At 54.4% G+C, this 18,230-nt stretch overlaps 1 protein-coding gene across 15 annotated transcripts in view; it reads left to right on the forward strand.

Annotated features, from left to right (window-relative positions):
• Window positions 1-18,230, forward strand: part of EBF3 (EBF transcription factor 3) — a 118,725-nt gene that overhangs the window by 88,258 nt on the left and 12,237 nt on the right. For 14 of the 15 annotated variants that reach the window (XM_059050900.2, XM_059050913.2, XM_067024306.1 and 11 more), the window contains exons 10-11: window positions 354-480; window positions 17,457-17,545. In XM_059050900.2, coding sequence (XP_058906883.1) covers window positions 354-480; window positions 17,457-17,545 — 216 coding nt within the window. The remainder of the gene's footprint in view (window positions 1-353; window positions 481-17,456; window positions 17,546-18,230) is intronic. The other variant, XM_067024288.1, reaches the window with a different exon arrangement.

Raw genomic sequence — 18,230 nt, forward strand, 5'->3', positions numbered from 1 at the left:
TGCAGACCGCTGCCCCCCGGCCCTGGGGTTTCAAGCCTGGCGTCGGAGGTCCCTGAGTGCCCTGGAACAATTAGTGCTAGAATTACTAGAAGCAGGTTTAAGGAGACATATGGTGGTGATTTTCATATGAATGATGCCCTGTGGCCTTTCCTGCAAACTGAAACCGGGATCATTTGCAGATATTTTTCTGAAAGCACAACTGTAGGTCCTGAGTCTCTGGGTGACAGCTAGGAGGGAACATTCCAAGACGATGGTCCAATTTTTGCTCATTTTGGTAATTATATCCAACTGGCAAGTGTCCGCCTCTTACACCCAGCGCCGCTGAAAGCCTCTTCCCTGTGTGGTTCTTATAGCTGATCACTCCCCACGCCATCCGAGTCCAGACCCCACCGAGGCACATTCCTGGAGTCGTCGAAGTCACCCTGTCCTACAAATCCAAGCAGTTCTGTAAAGGTGCTCCTGGGCGGTTTGTCTACACCGGTGAGTGTTCACGTTTCCAGCTTCCATGGTGAATCGGTAGGTGCTTCCTCCCAAGGAGGGCCTCTCGGCCCCCGGGGGCCCCCTGCGTGGGTTCTGCAGTGAGGACGGGCGATCCCCCGTGGCCCGCCGGTTGTAGTAGCGGTTGTGTAGTCGGGGGCGGTTTCTACGTATCCTCTTCCGCGTGGTGTGACGCTACGGACACAGGTGCGGCCATCTCGGGCCACGTGACCGGGGGCCCTGCCGCCATCCGTGGACCTTCCATTCTCACCTGCAAAGCAAGGTGGAGGGAGCTGCCAGTAACCACAGCTGCCCTGCTTCCATCGGGTGGCGGCCCCGCGAGGGCCCAGAGGTCAGGCTGCGTACCCGAGGTCACGCGTACCCGAGGTCGCACGCACCCTGTAAACAGGAGCCTGTCTCTGCCCCGGGCCCGGGGCCTCACACCCCACGCCGCACTGCTGCTTCAAGGGGGTCCGTATTCTGGGAGGGTCTTGGACACACTGACGTCACCGGAAAGGGTCACCTCTGAGGTCCCACGTTTGTCATCTGAAAGTCGTCTGCTGCGGTGCTTTGACCACAGGCTGCTTGGAGGACACCATGTGTCTGAGGTTGCTACTGAGAAAGGCCATGAATAACCATACAGCTCGTCCGCACTGGGACCTCTGGTCCTGCCACCTGCAGAAGCTGTAACCTCTGAGGCGTGTTTCTGGGGGTGGCCGGCATCTGCTGAGCCCCACGAGGGCAGAGGGGACGAGGGCTCGTTCTGGGACAGCGTGGCCTCCACGTGCTCGCGTGGCCAGGGCGGCAGGGGAGGTCCGTGCGGGAGCCTGGCTGGGAGCCGAGGGCTCTGTCCACGTGCTGTCACCTGCTGCAGGATGCCCGGGCAGTTCTGGCCTCCCCCTGGGTCTTAGGCCTCTCCTCTGTCCAGTGGGCGGGTGACAAGGTGGAGACGAGGTCCCTTCCTCTTTGGGCCCGGGAGAGGGAGGAGGAGTGACTCACTCACCCCCTTCAGGAAGCGTGAATGCAAAATGTAAAGCCTTCCGGTGACCACTCTCCAGCGGGCTCCGTGTCACTCCCAGGCCGTGCCTGGCTTGGGTCCTTGCGGAGAGCCAGGGCTGCTGTCCCCAGAGGCACCCACACCCTCAGCAGCCAGGACTGCCGGTGACACCGGGGTCCTTGATGGGGCTAGGCCGCCTCCTCTCCAGCCCCCAGTGGCCCTCACGTGGTCAGGAGGGGAGAGAGGTTCCCTGCCCCACGCTAGGGCCCGTTTCCTCCCGTGGGAGGTGCTCCGGGCCTCCTGGTGAGCCCAGGAGGCGAGATGGAGGGAGGGTGGCGCCCCGAGCTGGCGAGGCCTCCACGTGTTAAATACAGCCGCGCAGAAGCGGGTTATGAAGTCGGGGCGCTTGTGAGCGCTTGTACCCGCGGCCGCTGCGGCTGCCAGGTCCCGGGAGGTGGGGGCCAGGCTCCCCGCAGTGCTGGGCCGTCTCTGCAGGGCCCCTGACGGCTTGTGGGCGCCGGTCCGGCTCTGGCTGTGAAGTCAGCCCGTGGGGTCCTGGGCACCCCGCTTGGCTCCGCCCGGTGTGGCTCAGGGACCCGGGGGGACCCCCGAGTCCCGCTTTCTCCTCGGTGCCGTGTGTGACCCGGGCTCCCGTTGGGTCTGGGTTCCTTGGAGGAGGGGACGTTTATGAGCTGGGCAGCTGGGAGCCAGACCACGTGTGGGCTCCACGCTGCCATGTGCCCCGTGGGCGCCAGGTTGGGTCAGGCACCCGGTGAGCGCGTCCGTACGTGGTGGGACCCATGGCTCTGCCCCAAACAGATGGGGAGTCGGCTGTCCCCGTCAGCCTCTCTGGCCTCCTGGCCGCTCCCCCACGGGTGCCTCCGGCCCTGCTCCTGACATCGCGTTCTTGACCCGCGGGCTTTTGGTGCTGAGGTCTCAGGAGCAGCGACTCTTTTTGAGAGGAGACCCAGTAGCAGGAAGGTCTGGTTCTTCACCCCACCGTTGGCCACCGAGGATGGTGGCCCGCGTGGCAGGAAAGGGCCCCATGCTGAGCATCGCGGCGGACGCAAGTGCGCTGGAGGGGAAGGCGCGAGTGCGGAGGGCCGCCCGTCACCGCCAGCGGGTGTCCCGTGGCCGAGGGCCTGCCTCTCTGGGGCCGCGGTGGGGCAGCGCTCTCTGCAGCCCGCTGCCCTCGGCCGGGCAGGACGCCTTCCTTGGCCGGAGGTCTCGTGCCCGCAGGGCAGCGGGCGTCCCCGAGTCTGTTCCAGTGACACCCGCGTCCCGACGCCGTGATGCCTCCCTGCCGATGGGGCTTCTCAGACCCCAAGTTCAGGGTCCCGGCTGCCCAAGGCTATGGGGTTTCCTCCGTCAGGAGTTCTCCCAAGAACGGGCCTTTCAATGAAGCCATTCAGTGAGCTTGGCCTCTCCGCGGGGGCTAATTTACAGCCTTCCCCCACACCCCCATCATTAACGGGAATATACATTTCAAACGCACGTAAGGGATACGGGGGCCTACACTCCCAGGGAGCAGAGGAAAGGTGGGGTCATAACCTGTCTGACCTGGAAGCTTCTGTCTGATTTGCATTGCCCTGAAATTGATGGGACAGAGAAGCAATCATTGGGAATTGCTCTCCCCTCTGAAAGCTGAGCCAGCCCTTCTGGAGGCAGGACAGGGGCGCAGCCCCTGCGGGGAGGGCCCCGTCCCCTGGGCATCTGGCTCCCATCAGCATCCCCGGGCCTGGAGGCTGCGCGGACACCGGCACACTGAACCCTTGGGGCGAGGCCGCCAGGCCTGGGGATGAGGAACCAGAGCGCTGAGGAGGACCGCCCCCCCCCCCCAGCCCCCAGCCAAAGGCAAAGGCCTAAGTGATCTGTTTACAGCGATCGGAGAAGCACCAGATTCTTCAGAACCAGACCCGATTAGTCAACCCAGAGTGGGCGTAGGCAGGGGGGGGACAGGCCAAGCCCATCCATCCAGGCCCCTTTGCCTGCTGCTTTCAACTACTATAAAGACACAATTACCTGGGGAAGCAGTGGCAGTGCAGTTGATTAGCACGGTGAATTAAAAGAATGAGTCACAGTGACATGTCCAGCTCTTCCGTACTAGTCCTTTGTATTCCCAGCGTGCCTCACCCCTGTTGTAAGAAGGTCAAAAATTAGAGAGCGAGCACGATTTTCAAGCGGCACTGAGGAGCGGAATTAACAATCACTCTGTATGTAATTTTGCCAGTTAATAGTCAATTGCCTTCTAGACTGTAAAATGCAATATAAACGGGTGGGCACCTAAAATTAAATTAATGAGATATTTGCTGCATTTAAAAGTGAACAGTGCAAATTAATAACTGAGTGTAATGCTTGTTTTAATATTTGTCTAATAGTGTATCATTTGCTTGTTTAATCGTAATTAAAATAGTCCCGGAATATCCTTCCTGAGGAACTCAGTGGTACGGGCGGGTTGAACAGTTTCACGTTTGTAATTTCACCAGTAGAAAGACATCAAATTGTTGAGAGCAAGAAAAGAAATTATTTTTTAATTAGAATGTAAGCATTGCGGTGTTACTTGATGAAGACAGATTGGAATTTGTACGCTTCTAATTGAAATTGTTTGAGCGAAAACTGCTTTTACAGACACATTCCAAGTGTGAGGTGTTCGTGCACAGATGCGAGTGTCCCAGATTTCCTAACACGTCCGTTTAGCCAGAAGGGTTTTCCTATTACACAAAAAAGCTGGAGCTGCTTGGTGGCGGCCTGAGTCCCAGCGTGGCTCCGCGGGACACCAGGACGCAGCCACGGGGCTCTTCCTGTTGACCTCTTGCACCCAAATGTGTGGTCGACCCACCCTCAGTTTAGAGATTTCTTTTGCTCAATTAAAGGAATTATCACCAATTACCAGGAATCAACATGCTGTCCGCCACGGGCCCAGCCAACCCAGTTACTAAACGAGACGCTGGCAGCGACGGTGTCCAGGGCCAGAGCGGCACGGACAGAGCTTGGACCGGTCTTAGGTCTGCAAAGCATTGACTACATGGGGGCATAAAAATGGTCATTTTCTGCGCAAAGACGTGCATTCAGTTTTAGTCATGAAATCGTTACTCAACCAGTAGCTGTTAACAGTTTGTGTTCTTCCTGATACAGTATTTATGGTTTGTTTGTTTTTCAAAATCCCGTTGTGCCTTAAAACTGGCGACATGTCAAGGAGGTGACCGCCCTGTCCTCGGGAGCCGTCCCGGCACCAGGGGGTGGGGTCTGTTGGCTCGCAGCCTTCTGCACCTAACCCACACTTCACCTCACCCCTTGAAGGGCACTGGCGTTCCTGAAGTGTTTTAAAGCTCTTTTGTGAGTGTTCGGATGTGATTCTGTCAACGGCACGGTGACACACAGCGGAGTCAATGGCGCCCTCGACCACAGCCAGCTCCAGCTAGCTCTCTCCCAGGCCAGCGCTCTTCAAACAAATTACTTGTATCCACGGAGCAAATGATTCCTAATTGCCTTCCACAAATCATACTGTTTCTACTTCGCTAAACTAAATGCTAATGCCTTCCCCTTCAACGTAAACCAACCGATTATTTCGATTATAAGTTCCTAACCACGGAGATGGACGCGGCGGAGATACTTTCATTCCGAGTTCCGAGTTTGGGGTCCAGGAGTCACAGACTCAGTGAGGCCCGGCGGCTCCGGCTGCTGCCTGCGCGCTCCGCAGGCACAGGGCTTCCACTGGTCCCAGCTCGCCAGTTGGATGGTGTCCGTGGAAATCCGCGGCCCCCTGGAGGATAGACAGCCTCGCTTTCACGTGAGGTTAGTTGCGTGGAAGAACGTGCTGAGCTCAGGCCACCTCTGGGCCTGGAGACCAGCTGGTCATCTTTGGGGTCATTGGCGGGGCTCCTTAGGGCCGCAGAGGAAGGGAGGGCGTGCCCCCCCCACCCCGCCACCGCCGGTGTCCTCTGCATAGTGCGGACCCAGCAGTAGACCAAATGACGATCAGTGAATCTGCCAGCTTGCTGCGTGGGCGCTGCGGGCACAGATCCAGTCCCGACTCCCTCTAAAGAGTGGGGCGGTGAGGGCTCCCGGGGTCCCTGCTGTTTCCTTCCTCTCCTGTCTCGAAGGAGGCCGGGAGAATGAGACACACCGTTTGTGCTATTTGCACGAGTAGACTATTTGTCCTAATCAGTGACACCCATTTACTAGAATTGCTTAAAATGAACTATACCTCATACAGAAATCGCACATTTAGAGGAGTTCCATTCATCATCTGAAAATTGAGGGCCAGTAAACTTTTCTGCTCCTCCAGTGGGATCATAGGCATGCATCAAAATGTTAGAAATGATTGGTGAGAGGGAGCTGTCACCCATTTATCAAGGAAAAGAACATTATTTGCTAATTTCCCAACCAGGCTGGTGACAGGGTGCTTCGTCTTTGGACCCACGGTGACCAGCATGGCCTTTTTGTTATTAGTACAAGTCAAGCGCTTTTGGGCAGTTGCTAACAAGACACATTTGTCTGTCATCGGAGGGGCTTTGGTTGTTTTCCAAGTGCTGTGACCACAGGCCGCTCTTCCCGCGGCCCGATGGCTGTGCTTGGCGGGGCTGTGCTCACCCGGGAGGAGCACCGACTGATAAATCACGAAGTTTCCACATCAAGGTGACGGTATTGACCCTCGGCACCGAACCCGACAGAACGCAGCAGAAAGGAGACAACCATTCGTCTTCGCCAAAGGACAAAGGGGTCACGGGTTTCCCGCAGTGGGTTGCGGGGACGCGGTCCTGTTCACCTCACCCCAGCCGGGAGGCCGCGGGCACGAGCCGCAGGGTGGGACTGGGCCACGTCCGGGGTTTCGCTTGGCGTCTCTGGGCGGTCAGGGTGCCTGCGCTTCTTCTGGGACAGCAGGCGAGGGGCCCGGGCTGTGGGGTGGCGGGGAGATGGAGGAGGGGCCCTTTAAAAGCGCAACAAGAGTGAACGGCATCAACGGACGTGCGGAATAAGGCAGCGGTAACGGGATAAAAGCGGAACCGCCCGAGTCACCCTGGCAGGAGAAGCCCCCGTAGCTTCAAGGAGGAAGAGACCAGGGGAAGCATCGGAACCACCGTCTCGGCGGAGAGCCCCCCGAGGAAGCGTGGGAGCCTTCTGTTGCCGAAGAGGAGAAGAAGTAGCCCCCCCCCCCCCCCCGTGGCCCTGGAAGGGTAGGGACAGGAGCGAAATGTCTCTTGTTTTCTTCCTGGCTGCCGCAGTCGCGGAAGCCGCCGGCCTCCGCCGCCACGTCCCTCTGGCCGCGCGCGAGGCCGCGGCCCAGGCGGGAGGCGGACGGGGTGAGCGGGGTTCGCTCTCGGCGGCTGTGCGAGCCGGGACGGGGACGCCCTTGGGGTCCAGGGGCTGCTTGTCTTTTCATTTGAAACCTTTGTTTTGGGAAGGTCTTCAGGCTCTCGGCTGAGGCTTGGATCCTAAAGGCTGAACCCGAGAAAGGACTGTCATTTGAATCAGCTGGCCTTCTTTATTCATGACAGAAAATGCAAACTTGAGTCATTCAAACTTTCTTAGAATGGCTTTTCAATAAAACAACAAAAGGTGGGAGCCTCTTTGTCGGTGACGTGAACTGTTTGCTACACCCCCTCCCGAATACATAGAAGTTTTCAAACGCTCTTAAGGAGCGCGTGGAATGACTTGGTTCCACGAGGGACCCGGGTGCGTGTGGCTGGCACCCGTGCTCTAGTAGAAGACGCGCTACAGAGCACGTTAAATTTTAAATACAGAACCTCCCGTCGAGACAGCAGGCCGCTGCAGATCTCTGTGCCTGTTGGTGTAAGTCATCTTTGGGGGAAGTTTCCCAAAGGTGCAGCCTGGCAGTGGGTCCATCATCTGCCTTCCAGACGCCACCCTTCCCGCCCTCGTGACAGCCCTTCCTTACTCCACGCACGGGAGTCCTACCGCCGGGCAAGGTGAGCTCTGCAGGGTCGGCCCAGCCTGCTACCGGCCTGACCCTCTCCCACCCGGAGCGTCTGAGGACCAGAGTCAGGGCCTCTGGGTGGCTGGGTGTAGAGGGGGTTCTGCCAGATTTCTGCCCCATCTTTTCACCCCCTTTGATCCTCCCAGGAGAAGGCCCTTGCCGGGGACCCCCCTGGGCCCTTCAGGCCTCAGCCCTGGGGCTGGGAGGGGGTGGGGGCCGGCGATGTGGCGCTCCCGCCCATTCTCCGGATCCGTGTGCCTGGCGCTGTGATCAGCCGGATGCTTTCGCCCCCGCAATCACTTGCACCCCGCTTTTGAAGACCAGCCCGGCGCCGTTCCTTGCGAACACGTCCCCAGTGCCCTTTGTGATGAACGAGCACCGAGCCCGCCCAGGGGCCGCTGCTCCTCGGGTACTTTTGCGGCAGGACCTCGGTGACCCTCAGGGCGTCCGGCCGCTGGGCACCCCAAGCTGAAGACGCTCAGTTTGCCTGTGTGCTTGTTGTCGGTTACGGTGGAGGTCGTTTCCAAAGTTGACCCATTTTACCGCCACGGAGGTGAGCTACACGTGTGCGAGGTGCTGGGGCCGCAGCCTCACGTGCCCCGCCCGCGGGCCACCTGCCAGCAGTCCCTCCTCACACCCTGGTGACCGGCCCAGGCCACGTGCGCTCTGTCATGGCACCAGGGGGCCCACCTGCCAGCCACCTGCTTCTTCTTCACCACCCCTGATGCCACGCCCATCTGGTGCCTTCTTTCCGCCGCACTCAGAGAACACCCGCCGACGGTAGTGATCTTTAAGGCAAGCCTAGCGTCCAGGGTGGGATGCTGAGGCTTCGTGTCGACGTGACTTGGAAGTTTCCCGTGGTGTCCGGCGTTCAGTGTCTCCCCGAGGCCCGCCTGGGCCTGGTACTCTGCAGGTGATGCAGAGAAGTTGGGAGAACAGCTGCGTCTCGTAGGTGCGCTCGTGGTGGGTTCCTCGTGGGGCCCCAGGCTGGCTTCACCCTCGCAGCCCCGTGCCTGGTTCTGGGCGGCCCTTGACCGATGTACGGCGCCCGATCCAGCTGACTCAGAGCCTGATGGGAACGAAAAAGAGAAGAGACCGTAACGAAACAGTCCTGAGAGCTGTTCGGGTCTCCGAGGAGAGGGGCAGCCGTGGCCCTGTGGGGTCTGTGGGTGGAGCACCCCTGCAGAGACGGGGGGCCGGGGCCGGCGGGCTGCGCCCCTGCATGTCGGCAGCGGGGTCGGGGCTCCGCAGGCGGAGGGCAGAGACTGCGCTACGGGTGGAGGAGAGGGAGGGAGTGCATCAGGCTGGACTGTTTTACTTGAGAGACATACGTAATCCAGGATCCTGTGTTCAAGGACTCTGTTTTGTGATTTCAATATTTACATTGATCTTGGCGATGTTTTTAAAGGCTCTCTGCCTTAGAACGTTGCTTTTCCTCTTTGTTCACCTTGAAAAACCAGGGGTAACAGACGCCTCCGTGGGGATTGAGGAGGGCCAGCTTATCCTCTGGACTGGCGGGGGGGTCTCTTCCTCGGCCCTCCGCTCCACCCCTCACAGCTGGGGGCCTGCTCACCCCAGTTCCGGCCTCCGTTCTTTTACGCAGATGCCAGACGCACCGCAGACAGTATTCAGGCCGTGAGAGGCCTTTCCCTCGGTATAGGCACAGCTGGCACAGGCCTTCTAACCCGGGTTAGAGGTGTTACTTTCACTTAAAACATTTTGTTCTTTATTCAGATACAATTCACACAGCCTAAAATTCACCCAAAGTATACAATTAAGGGGGTTTTAGTACAGTCACAAAGCTGTGCAACCACTGGCCTAAGTCAAGAACAGTTCATTACACAAAAAGGAACCCTGCATCCATCAGCAGTCCCCCCACCCCGCCGCCAGGCAACTACGAATCTGCTTCCTGTATCTATGCATTTGCCCCGCTGGACGTTTCACGTGCGTGGAATCATACAGCCTGGGGTCCTTTGTGACCTGCTTCGTCCACTCACGTTTCCCCCGGGGGGAGGTGTGATCAGCGCTTCCTTCCTCTGTGTGCCTCAAGGGTCTTCCCTTGTACCCAGAGACCACATTTTATCCACTCGTCTGTTGGTGGAGCCTTGGTGCGGTCGCTTCTCAGGGTCCGCCGGGGATTGGTTCCAGGACCAAATCTGTGGATGCTCAAGTCCCTTACAGTGTGGTCCTTCGTATCCGAGGTCAGGGCTGCGGTTGGTTGAAGCTGAGGGTGTGGAACTGGTGGATACAGAGGACCGACTGTAAGACAAGCGATGCTGCTGTGACACATTTGTGAACAAGCTCTCGCGTGGATATACGGGCAACGTCACGTTCACCTTGGCTTCTCCAAGTCAGAAGTGCGGTATACCTTCTCCATTGGCTTGGTATTTTCCAGAAGCCCCGTGGGTCCTTGTGGTCCTTACTTGTTACTGTGGAGCACCTACCGTGCGCCCTGCGCTGAGCAGGGCAGGTGCTGTGACGCAGGGTGATGGCCGCACCTTCTGGGAGGAGCATGTGATCGGATGGCCTGGGACGTGTGCCCCGGGGGCTGGTTGCCTCGGGCACACGGGAGGGAGGGGTCTTCCCAGAGCAGGGCCACCTCCAGCCTTGGGAGGGGGTGAGCTTCCAGAGCTCCTTTCTCAGCCCGTCTCTGTATGGAGATCTTACGCGGGTTTCCGGTGTGCTGATCCACTGCCCGGATGGTTCTCCACAGAGCGCTTTGTTGCCCACTTGGGTTTTACCCCTCCCCTGCTCAAAATCTCGGAGAGGGTCGATAGCACGGGCACCCTTGATTTTTCTTTCTTAAAGGAAGGGTGACATCTGGGTAGTTTGTGCTCTTTGTTCTGTTGAGGATGATTTTTATTGGCCACCTTCTCCCTCCCTTTTGTTCAGACTTTTTTACACTTGGAGGGAAGGGGCTACTTCTGCCGGAACAGCCGGGGTGGGGGAGGTGAGGGTTGCAGGGTGGCCGGTGCCCCTCCCCTGCCTCCGTGGGGAGCGTGTCTCGGGGGTCCCTGTCACCGGGGGCCGAGCCCTTGGAGGAATGGGAGCATCCGACGCCACGTGTCTTGGTTTTCCTTAGCCGCCGGCCTGGGCTCCGTAGACGTCGTTTGAACGTGACTATAAAAGCCGTAATCTGGCGCATTCTTTGAGGTATGTAAACAGAATTGTTTGAACGCAATCCAACAGTTGTCGGCAAGGGTATTATTTTGGGAACAAGGAAGATGTGCTGTCCCCTTTTCTGAGTCTGGTGTCACATCACAATGCTGCCGTCCGCTGCCAGGCGGTGGTGAATGGCGCAGGTCCCTGTGCACTGGGCCGGGCGTGTGAATACCAGACAGTCCGCCCCGTGAGGCCGAGACGATGCCTGACTTCCAATTAGAAGTCAAGCGTGGCGCTCCTCCCGTCCTCAGAAGTCTTGGTGACACAAGGTACCTTCAGCTTAGCGGGTCGGAGAGGCTCCCCGTGTGAAACCAGCGCTGCCCTGGGGCGGGTCTGATGCTGGAAAAGCCACGCCCCTTTGATGCGGGTGACCTAGGCTGAGCCGCTTGGTGCTTGGCGTTGGAGAAGGGTGCCCGGCGTCTCCCGTTTGTCCCTGCCGTGCCCGGGCCGGCTCCGGGGCAGGGCCTCGTGGTGAGTGAGGCAGGCCCACCGCGGCCTTTGTGTTTCCCGTGCACGGTGCCTGGCTCACCCTGCCGAGTTCTGTGATTGAAATTCATTGCCGAATTTATTGAGAAATTAATGAGAAAAGCTGCAAAGTATTGACTTTGAGAGGAAAACACAACTCATCTTGAATGAGGAGGAAAATGCAGCAATAATTTAGCCGCTATTGATTTGGCCCTGTCCATGTATCGATCTTCATTTTACAATATTAATTTGCACCTGCAATCGGCTGCTAAGGGAACCGATTTCATTTCGTGGCCGCGTAAATGTGCAGAGCGAGAGGTGCTCTTAAGAAGTGGGGGGTGTCGCGGGCGCGTTGCGGAGGCCGGCTGCTCTCTTTTCTATCTTTGCTTGTTACTGAAATAGACTAAAAATTAATTTTTTTGTCGGACAAAATATGAAAGCAGAAACCCATCTCCGACATGGCCCTCCTCTCGGCTGCACGGCCCGCTCTCGGGCGGCCGCATGAGGAGCCGTCAGCCGCCTGGAACTCCAGCCACCTCTCCTCATCAGGCCTGGACCAGTTCAAAGTTCATGAAATTTCTATGAGCATTGATCTCGCCCCATTGATTTTTTTTTTTGCAGCAGATCTTTGAAATTTTAATTTCCTGAGCATCTGAATTTCTTATAGATGAAATGCACTTGGAGGAGACAGTTGATGATAAAGTGGAGAACTTAGCATCATTTTAAAGCCTAAAAAAGGGAGGAGAGAAAAAAACAAAGCCAAACCCCCAAACCAGGCGTTCGCAGCCCGGATGTCATGTTTTAGAGGTGGAGCGATGGCGGTGCTCCGGCGGGGCGAGGTATGGGGGAGCTAAATACCAGTTTTGTCTTCCGCGGCCACGCATTTTTAATGTAACTTTTTATACAGTCATTTTTGAAAGGAAAGCTATCTGGAGAAACAGCAGGAAAGAGAAACATTCTTCAGTGCACAATCATTTGCTCACAGCAGTCTTTATCACCTGGTCAAGTTCACCTAGTTACTTATCAGTGGGACATTTAATAACCTCAAGGTGATATAATTGCTATTGGCATTTTTCCCCCTTGGATTCAGCTGGTTAATGTGTAAACTACTTGTCAGCAAATAGCACTTTGTCACTGAAATCACTAACACCCTCTAGAGGGATGTCTTTGTATTGAGCAATTTAATTTTACTTTATTTAATTTTTACACATTACAACCTGTGTTCATTCAGGCACACTGAAGGGTTGCAGCCTGTCGGGGCAGAGGGTCTGGGTCTCCCTGTTAGTAAAATATACTATATCTTATTTAACAATCCCCATTGCCTTAATTGAAGTGCGTTCTTGTCCCTCGGAAAAGGAACTGCAGATGTTCTTATTATGTAGTTATGTTGCTAATGTGAAAAACTGCCTCATTATGAGGATCTGTTTGTAGCTAGAAAATTACTGCATTTATGACAAATGCATGATCGGGAAGTTACAGGAAGATGATCATTATTGAAATGAAACTGGAACTCATTTAATAGCTGCAACCAGCAGCTGGAATGAAGCAAATGCATGTCTTCCTGTTTTTATTGTTGTAGCAGGTTTTTCAGGCAGAAGGAGAATTTGTGCTAAACCTGAAACTTCTTGTATCTTTCTTGGCTCGCTGGGCTTCGGTTTGAGCAGCACAGAGGCGATGCTAAAAGTGGCTAGTTTCCTACCGGTGACTGTCCCCCTTGTGCACCGATGACACTGTTTTAAAAACACAACTGTGGCTGTAAGAACAGCTGGTCTCGGTGTACTTAAAGTCGGCGGCCCTGCTCGCCGGCCGGGCTGGTCTCCAGGTCTCCCCGGCCGGGGTGCTCGGGAGGTTGCCATCACAATTTAGCCTTGTCACCGTGACCCCTCCTTCCTGCCCCAGACCGGTCCCTGTCTGCAGGCAGGGCACCTCCAGCCAGGCCTGGGGGGCGGTTGGGGGGAAATCCCAGCACCCTGGGCAGGCGGCCCATTGAAGCAGCAGCAGCAGCAGGAACCAGGGGACCAGCTCTGCTCGGGGCTGCTGTTCCCTGATGCCCTTGGGGAGAGGGTTTCCCACAGTGGAGCCCCAGGCATGTAGTAGCTGCTTAATAAATGTCGAGTGGGTGAACCCGACTTAAAGGCATTCGGTTTGGCCGTTCTCCTTCTAAGAGAGGTGGCTCCTTGTAGAAAACACTCACTGGCCCCAAACACATACGCTGCCCAGTCTGAAATTCTGTTTGTGTGTTATCAACCCAGAGGTCCGGAAGATGTCCCCTTGCTTCACTGAATTACGTTTAGACGTCAATGGACTTGCTATTCAAGTCTAATAAAATAATCATATACGTTTTGGGGTATTAGAGATCAGCACAGGCTGCAGGGCAGGGTTGGCTGACATAGAAGGTTGAGCCATCAAAATGAAAACTAAAACTATGTGTGTCACAAGAAGGAAAATGCCACTGACTCTTGCCCATTGGTACGTCTCTAATTGCAGCCGGCCGATTGGAGCTGCTCTGGCCGCAGCTGCAGCTCGGAGCCTGATGCCATTTTCTGCTGCCACATTAGCTCCGGCAATCCCAACTTGAACTGACATCACAGACCGTTAAAATTTTATCAATTGCGGAGTGATTAATCCCCCAGTACACGGGCATGACTTAAATATTTAGAATGCTTCTTCTGTTATGACTTTAATGCATGTAAAGTAACGAGATTAACTCCAGTACACTCAGATATATTTAAATATGTATCCTTCCCAAGCTGTAGGCTATTCCGGCGTGTAGGACTCATTGCGTCTATGTGGCCGTGTCAGGCTCTATTTGTATGACCCGTGCTGGATGCTGGCCTGCATATGATAGCCGGATATCTGGCCTTTCACAGGCTGCCTGATTGCCCCATTTGGCATGGAATGTGATTCCCGGCTACTCTAGCTTCTGCTTCATTCAGGTTTTATTGCTGTGTAATTTTCTTAGTCTAAAATAAAAGCTCTCCAACAAAAATTACTATGCATTAGGCCACGGTAGCCTACTCAAATGGATATTAATACAGTTTATCTCTAAAAGGACGAATAATGTATTTGAAACAGATAAAAGGCCCTCCACTAAATGAGGAATGTTAATATCTTATGGCACGGTTAATAAAGAGATATTTCACAAGGGACATTTGTTTTATGACTTTTGATACAACAGCCTTATAATCTGACGTATCTTAAATGATATAATTTTGTGCCTGCAGTCATCTCTTTTATAGGTAGCGGCCCATCATAGCAAGATTTGAATTCAGAACAAATACCGGGCACTAATTACTTTTTTTTTTGGCGGGGGCGGGGGGGGCGGTTTATTATAAAACTCACCCTCTCCGACACAGATCGGTGGAAGTCCCTGCAGAAGGGTGGACGCTTATAATACATTTTGAGAAATGTCCTGTTTTTTTTCCCCTTCAGCAGAAAATAACATTTGTTTTTGTTGTGTTTAAGGCAGAGTTTAAATTAATTTAACCCAGTGACACGTGTTCAGAGACTAAGCACGCTGCTAAATAATTCCTGGGAATAAACTGCTCAGGAACCAAGTCCATTAATTTACGGCTCTCCTGATGCTGACAGATGTGAGGGCCAGAGGAGGACCTACAAATATTAACATAAAACAAATTTGCTTTATTCTTCTTCATATTTCTTCTTCGTCCCGACTTGAGCTCACCCAAGGCTCCTTCTCTAATTATCCACGAGGTCAGTAAGCAAAATTGGGCAGAAGCTGGGAGATCAATACAAATTATCCCTGAGCAAACCAGTGCTGACAGCTTGAATCGCAGCATATGTTTACCCAAAATCAGGCAATTTATCTTAATATCAGCAAAGTAATGCAGTGCAGGTGAAAGGTCAGGCAATCTCTCCCCCTCATAATTACCCAGTTCTAAAACAGGAAAGTGGTATTGATTGGCCTGGCTCGGTGCTCTGTGACTGGACGTGCAGAGCCGCGGCCTGGCTCGGCCGGGCCCTCCTCGTACACCCCACATGTGTGCGCCAAGGGGCTTCTGCTTTCTCCTCCGGTTGTAGAATCCGCCAGCCAAGTCTGGGCAACTCCCTGTCTTGCCCGGCATGGCGCGGAGGGTTCTGTGGGGTGTGGCCCTCGGAAGGCCGCCGGTCGGCCCCGCGGACGGCAGCTGCTCTCGGAGACGCAGAGGTGGGGGCCGTCCCACGCTCAGGGATCAAAGCCCCCGCACCCGCCAGAACCTAGAACATGTGTCTTTGCTCCTGTAGTTTGAAGACAGGGGCCCCTTCTTCTCATTGTTCCGCGTAAATCTGTCGGGCTACCATAGCGGAGCCCTCGGTGGGCTTTCCAGCCGCAACAGCGGCGCCCGCCCCCTTCCCCCATCGCCGTGCGAGATCTACAGTCGTAGGATGGCAGGTCATCTTCCGAACGTCCGACCTCGTTCTTGGCAGCGCGCTCGAGATGTAAACGCTCTTTGGGCTGGAAGCGGGGGGTGAACGGTACCCTCGTGTGTTTTCTACTGTTTTAAGATCTTTTGGGTCCTAGAAGGAGAATGTCAATTCAACGGAAACATCGGGAACGTCTCCCCCAGAATGAGAGTGTATGGTTATTACAAGTCATAAAGCTTCTGAAAGCTTGCATTAAAGCGTCTATCACCTGTCAGGGCATTTGCATGAAATCAATAGCGGCCGCCCATCTATCTTTTCTGATCACCTTTCATCAGGCCGATTCATTAAGTCAAACAGTCATGGCGATTAGCTGGGGGAGAGGAGAAACCCGGCGCGTTAGGGGTGCACAGTGGGCCACCTTTTTTGTTCCCCAGTCAAGAAACCTAAGACTTCACCGAATCCTTTTTTGGGCCAAGCCGCTGGGTGAGGCCCATCCACCCTGCCCCCCGCACTGCACTTTCGCCTGACACCCTTGTCCCGGCCACGGGCAGAGGCATGACAAATTGTCCCCCAAGCCACCGCTGACAGCTTCTGATGATTAATGGTTTGATTATGAAGTGGTTTTACACATATAGAATTTACATCACAGAGACTTAGAAATTTTGCCGTGTCACATACGCCGAGGCATTTTGAAGAGCTTTACTGTTTGCAAAGGAAAAGGAGGGCAAAATCGCAGCAAAAGCCATGTCATGTAAAATCAATATGTCGGATCAATGCTTTATTAACAAGAAAACGTCTTACTTCACATTCCTGTGCGGACCTTTGTCTCCGGCATGTATGATGGAATGTCAGATCGTATTGTGGTCCTCAACTTTCGGGCGCGTTATCGAGTGTACGTGCAAGTCTTCCGGTGGCGCTTACGAGACCCGCCGTGGGTGTTGACACCAGCAGCCCGAGCACTCGAGGATAACGGTGACCAATTATTCCGGAAAGCACTTTCAAAGGCAGCCTCTAACCTTGCTCCTTGAAGCGTGTTCCCGGCGCTCCGCAGACCTGCTGAGTTGGGTGGTGTTAATCATCAAAGTACGTGCTGACTAATGAGTGATGGCCCAAATTGCGGGCTGAGTAATGAATAGATGGCGGCAGGTCTTATTAGTCTCAGAAAACCCCCTGATTTATGTCGCGCCATGCACCGTGGCGTTACTCCATGGAAAACGATATCTACATCAAGAAGTAATGTACTCTAATAAGTATTTTCATCTTAACTCGCGTCCCCGGGCCTCCGGGCTCAGTTTTTGTTGGAGTCAGGCAGAGCCATAATAAAGCCCAATGGCTCCTTATAAAGCTTGTTAAACACAGAGGCTGCAGTCGGACGGAGCCCCGGCCGTGATTCATGCACCGTACACAGCGCGCGTGCCGCTGATTTATGGCCGCGCACAGTTCATAGTCAAAATTACAATTTGAGGGATAAAAAGATTAATTACTATTTGTGGGCAGCAATTTCGTGAGGCTGGTGGAATGATAGTGCCCTACATCAGTTTGTAGTCAGCCATTCACAGATTATTAAAGCTTTGCAAGAATAAGTGCTCCTCCTGCCTGGCGTGCGCTCAGGCAATATGCTAGACAAAAAAGGACCACAGGGATAAATCTGAAGCTAGCAATAGCTGGACATATGTCATAATTGCCAGTTTCCCATAAATCCCCAGCCGGTGTGGAAGGCCCTGTGTAATGTAGACAGCGATGGAGACCGTGGTGATGGCTGGATATGGCCCCGAGACCTGCAACTTTCCGACTGCTCTCCCATTTTTACAATATATGGAGTAACCCTTTGACTTTCCTCCAGTCTAATTATAGATTAGAAATAATCATTGCTTTTATGTGCAAAAGAAAGGGGGAAACCTGCTCCTCGGGACAGAGCTAGCTTTCAGGGGTGCTTGCCTTCAAGAGCCCCAGAACAGGAGAATCACACATTTACTTGTAAGCGTGCGATAAACGAGTAATGGATGGCATAAAAGTAATTAACCTGACCTGCATTTCTGTGTCCTGTTACAGCCCTTAATGAACCAACCATAGATTACGGCTTTCAGAGGTTGCAGAAAGTGATCCCAAGACATCCGGGTGATCCCGAAAGGTTACCCAAGGTTAGTAAAAGGGCAAGTGGCGCCCTGTCCGCGGGGCGGGTGGGGGGGGGCGCCACCGGGCCGGTTCCGGTTTGGGGGCAGCAGGTGTGCTCTGGGAAGGGGGGGGCTTCCAGATGCCCCCAACCCTGGCCCACGACCCGGCTGACAGGTGTGGGAGCGGCCCCGGCCCGTGCCTGGCGCGGTTCAGAGGTGGGCAAAGGGTGGCAGGAGGGGCCGCGCCGCCTCCAGTCTTGCGTTTCATCTCTGCGGGCCCCTGTTTTTAAAGGAGGAAAAGAAAGGCTTCTCTGATACACGTATTTTGGATTCTGCAAGGGGGACGTAAACTTCCGCGTAATGAAATAGTTCAATTAAACATTTTCCACTCCAGTAGCCCGCGCTGATTTCAATCTAAGCAGCCCCAGTCTGATCTGTGATTACTTGACTCTTGTTTTCCTTTCATTTTCTAAAGCTCGATTCAGTTTAATCTTTTGTTTACAAAGCTTTTGTTATAAGTCCCTGACTTAGCAGGCTAACAAATGAAGTCCCCATATTAATATCTAGAGGGACTTTTCATTTAAATTCAACAAAGACAAACGTTGCCCCGTTGTTTATGCACACGCCACATATCACAGGAATTTCATTTTGATGTATAACATTAAAGATAAGTCAGGCTTATAATTTTCCCTCTCCTTTGATATGATTTTGT

The sequence above is a fragment of the Kogia breviceps genome, chromosome 2 (assembly GCF_026419965.1).
Source record: "Kogia breviceps isolate mKogBre1 chromosome 2, mKogBre1 haplotype 1, whole genome shotgun sequence".
Lineage (NCBI taxonomy): Eukaryota > Metazoa > Chordata > Mammalia > Artiodactyla > Physeteridae > Kogia > Kogia breviceps.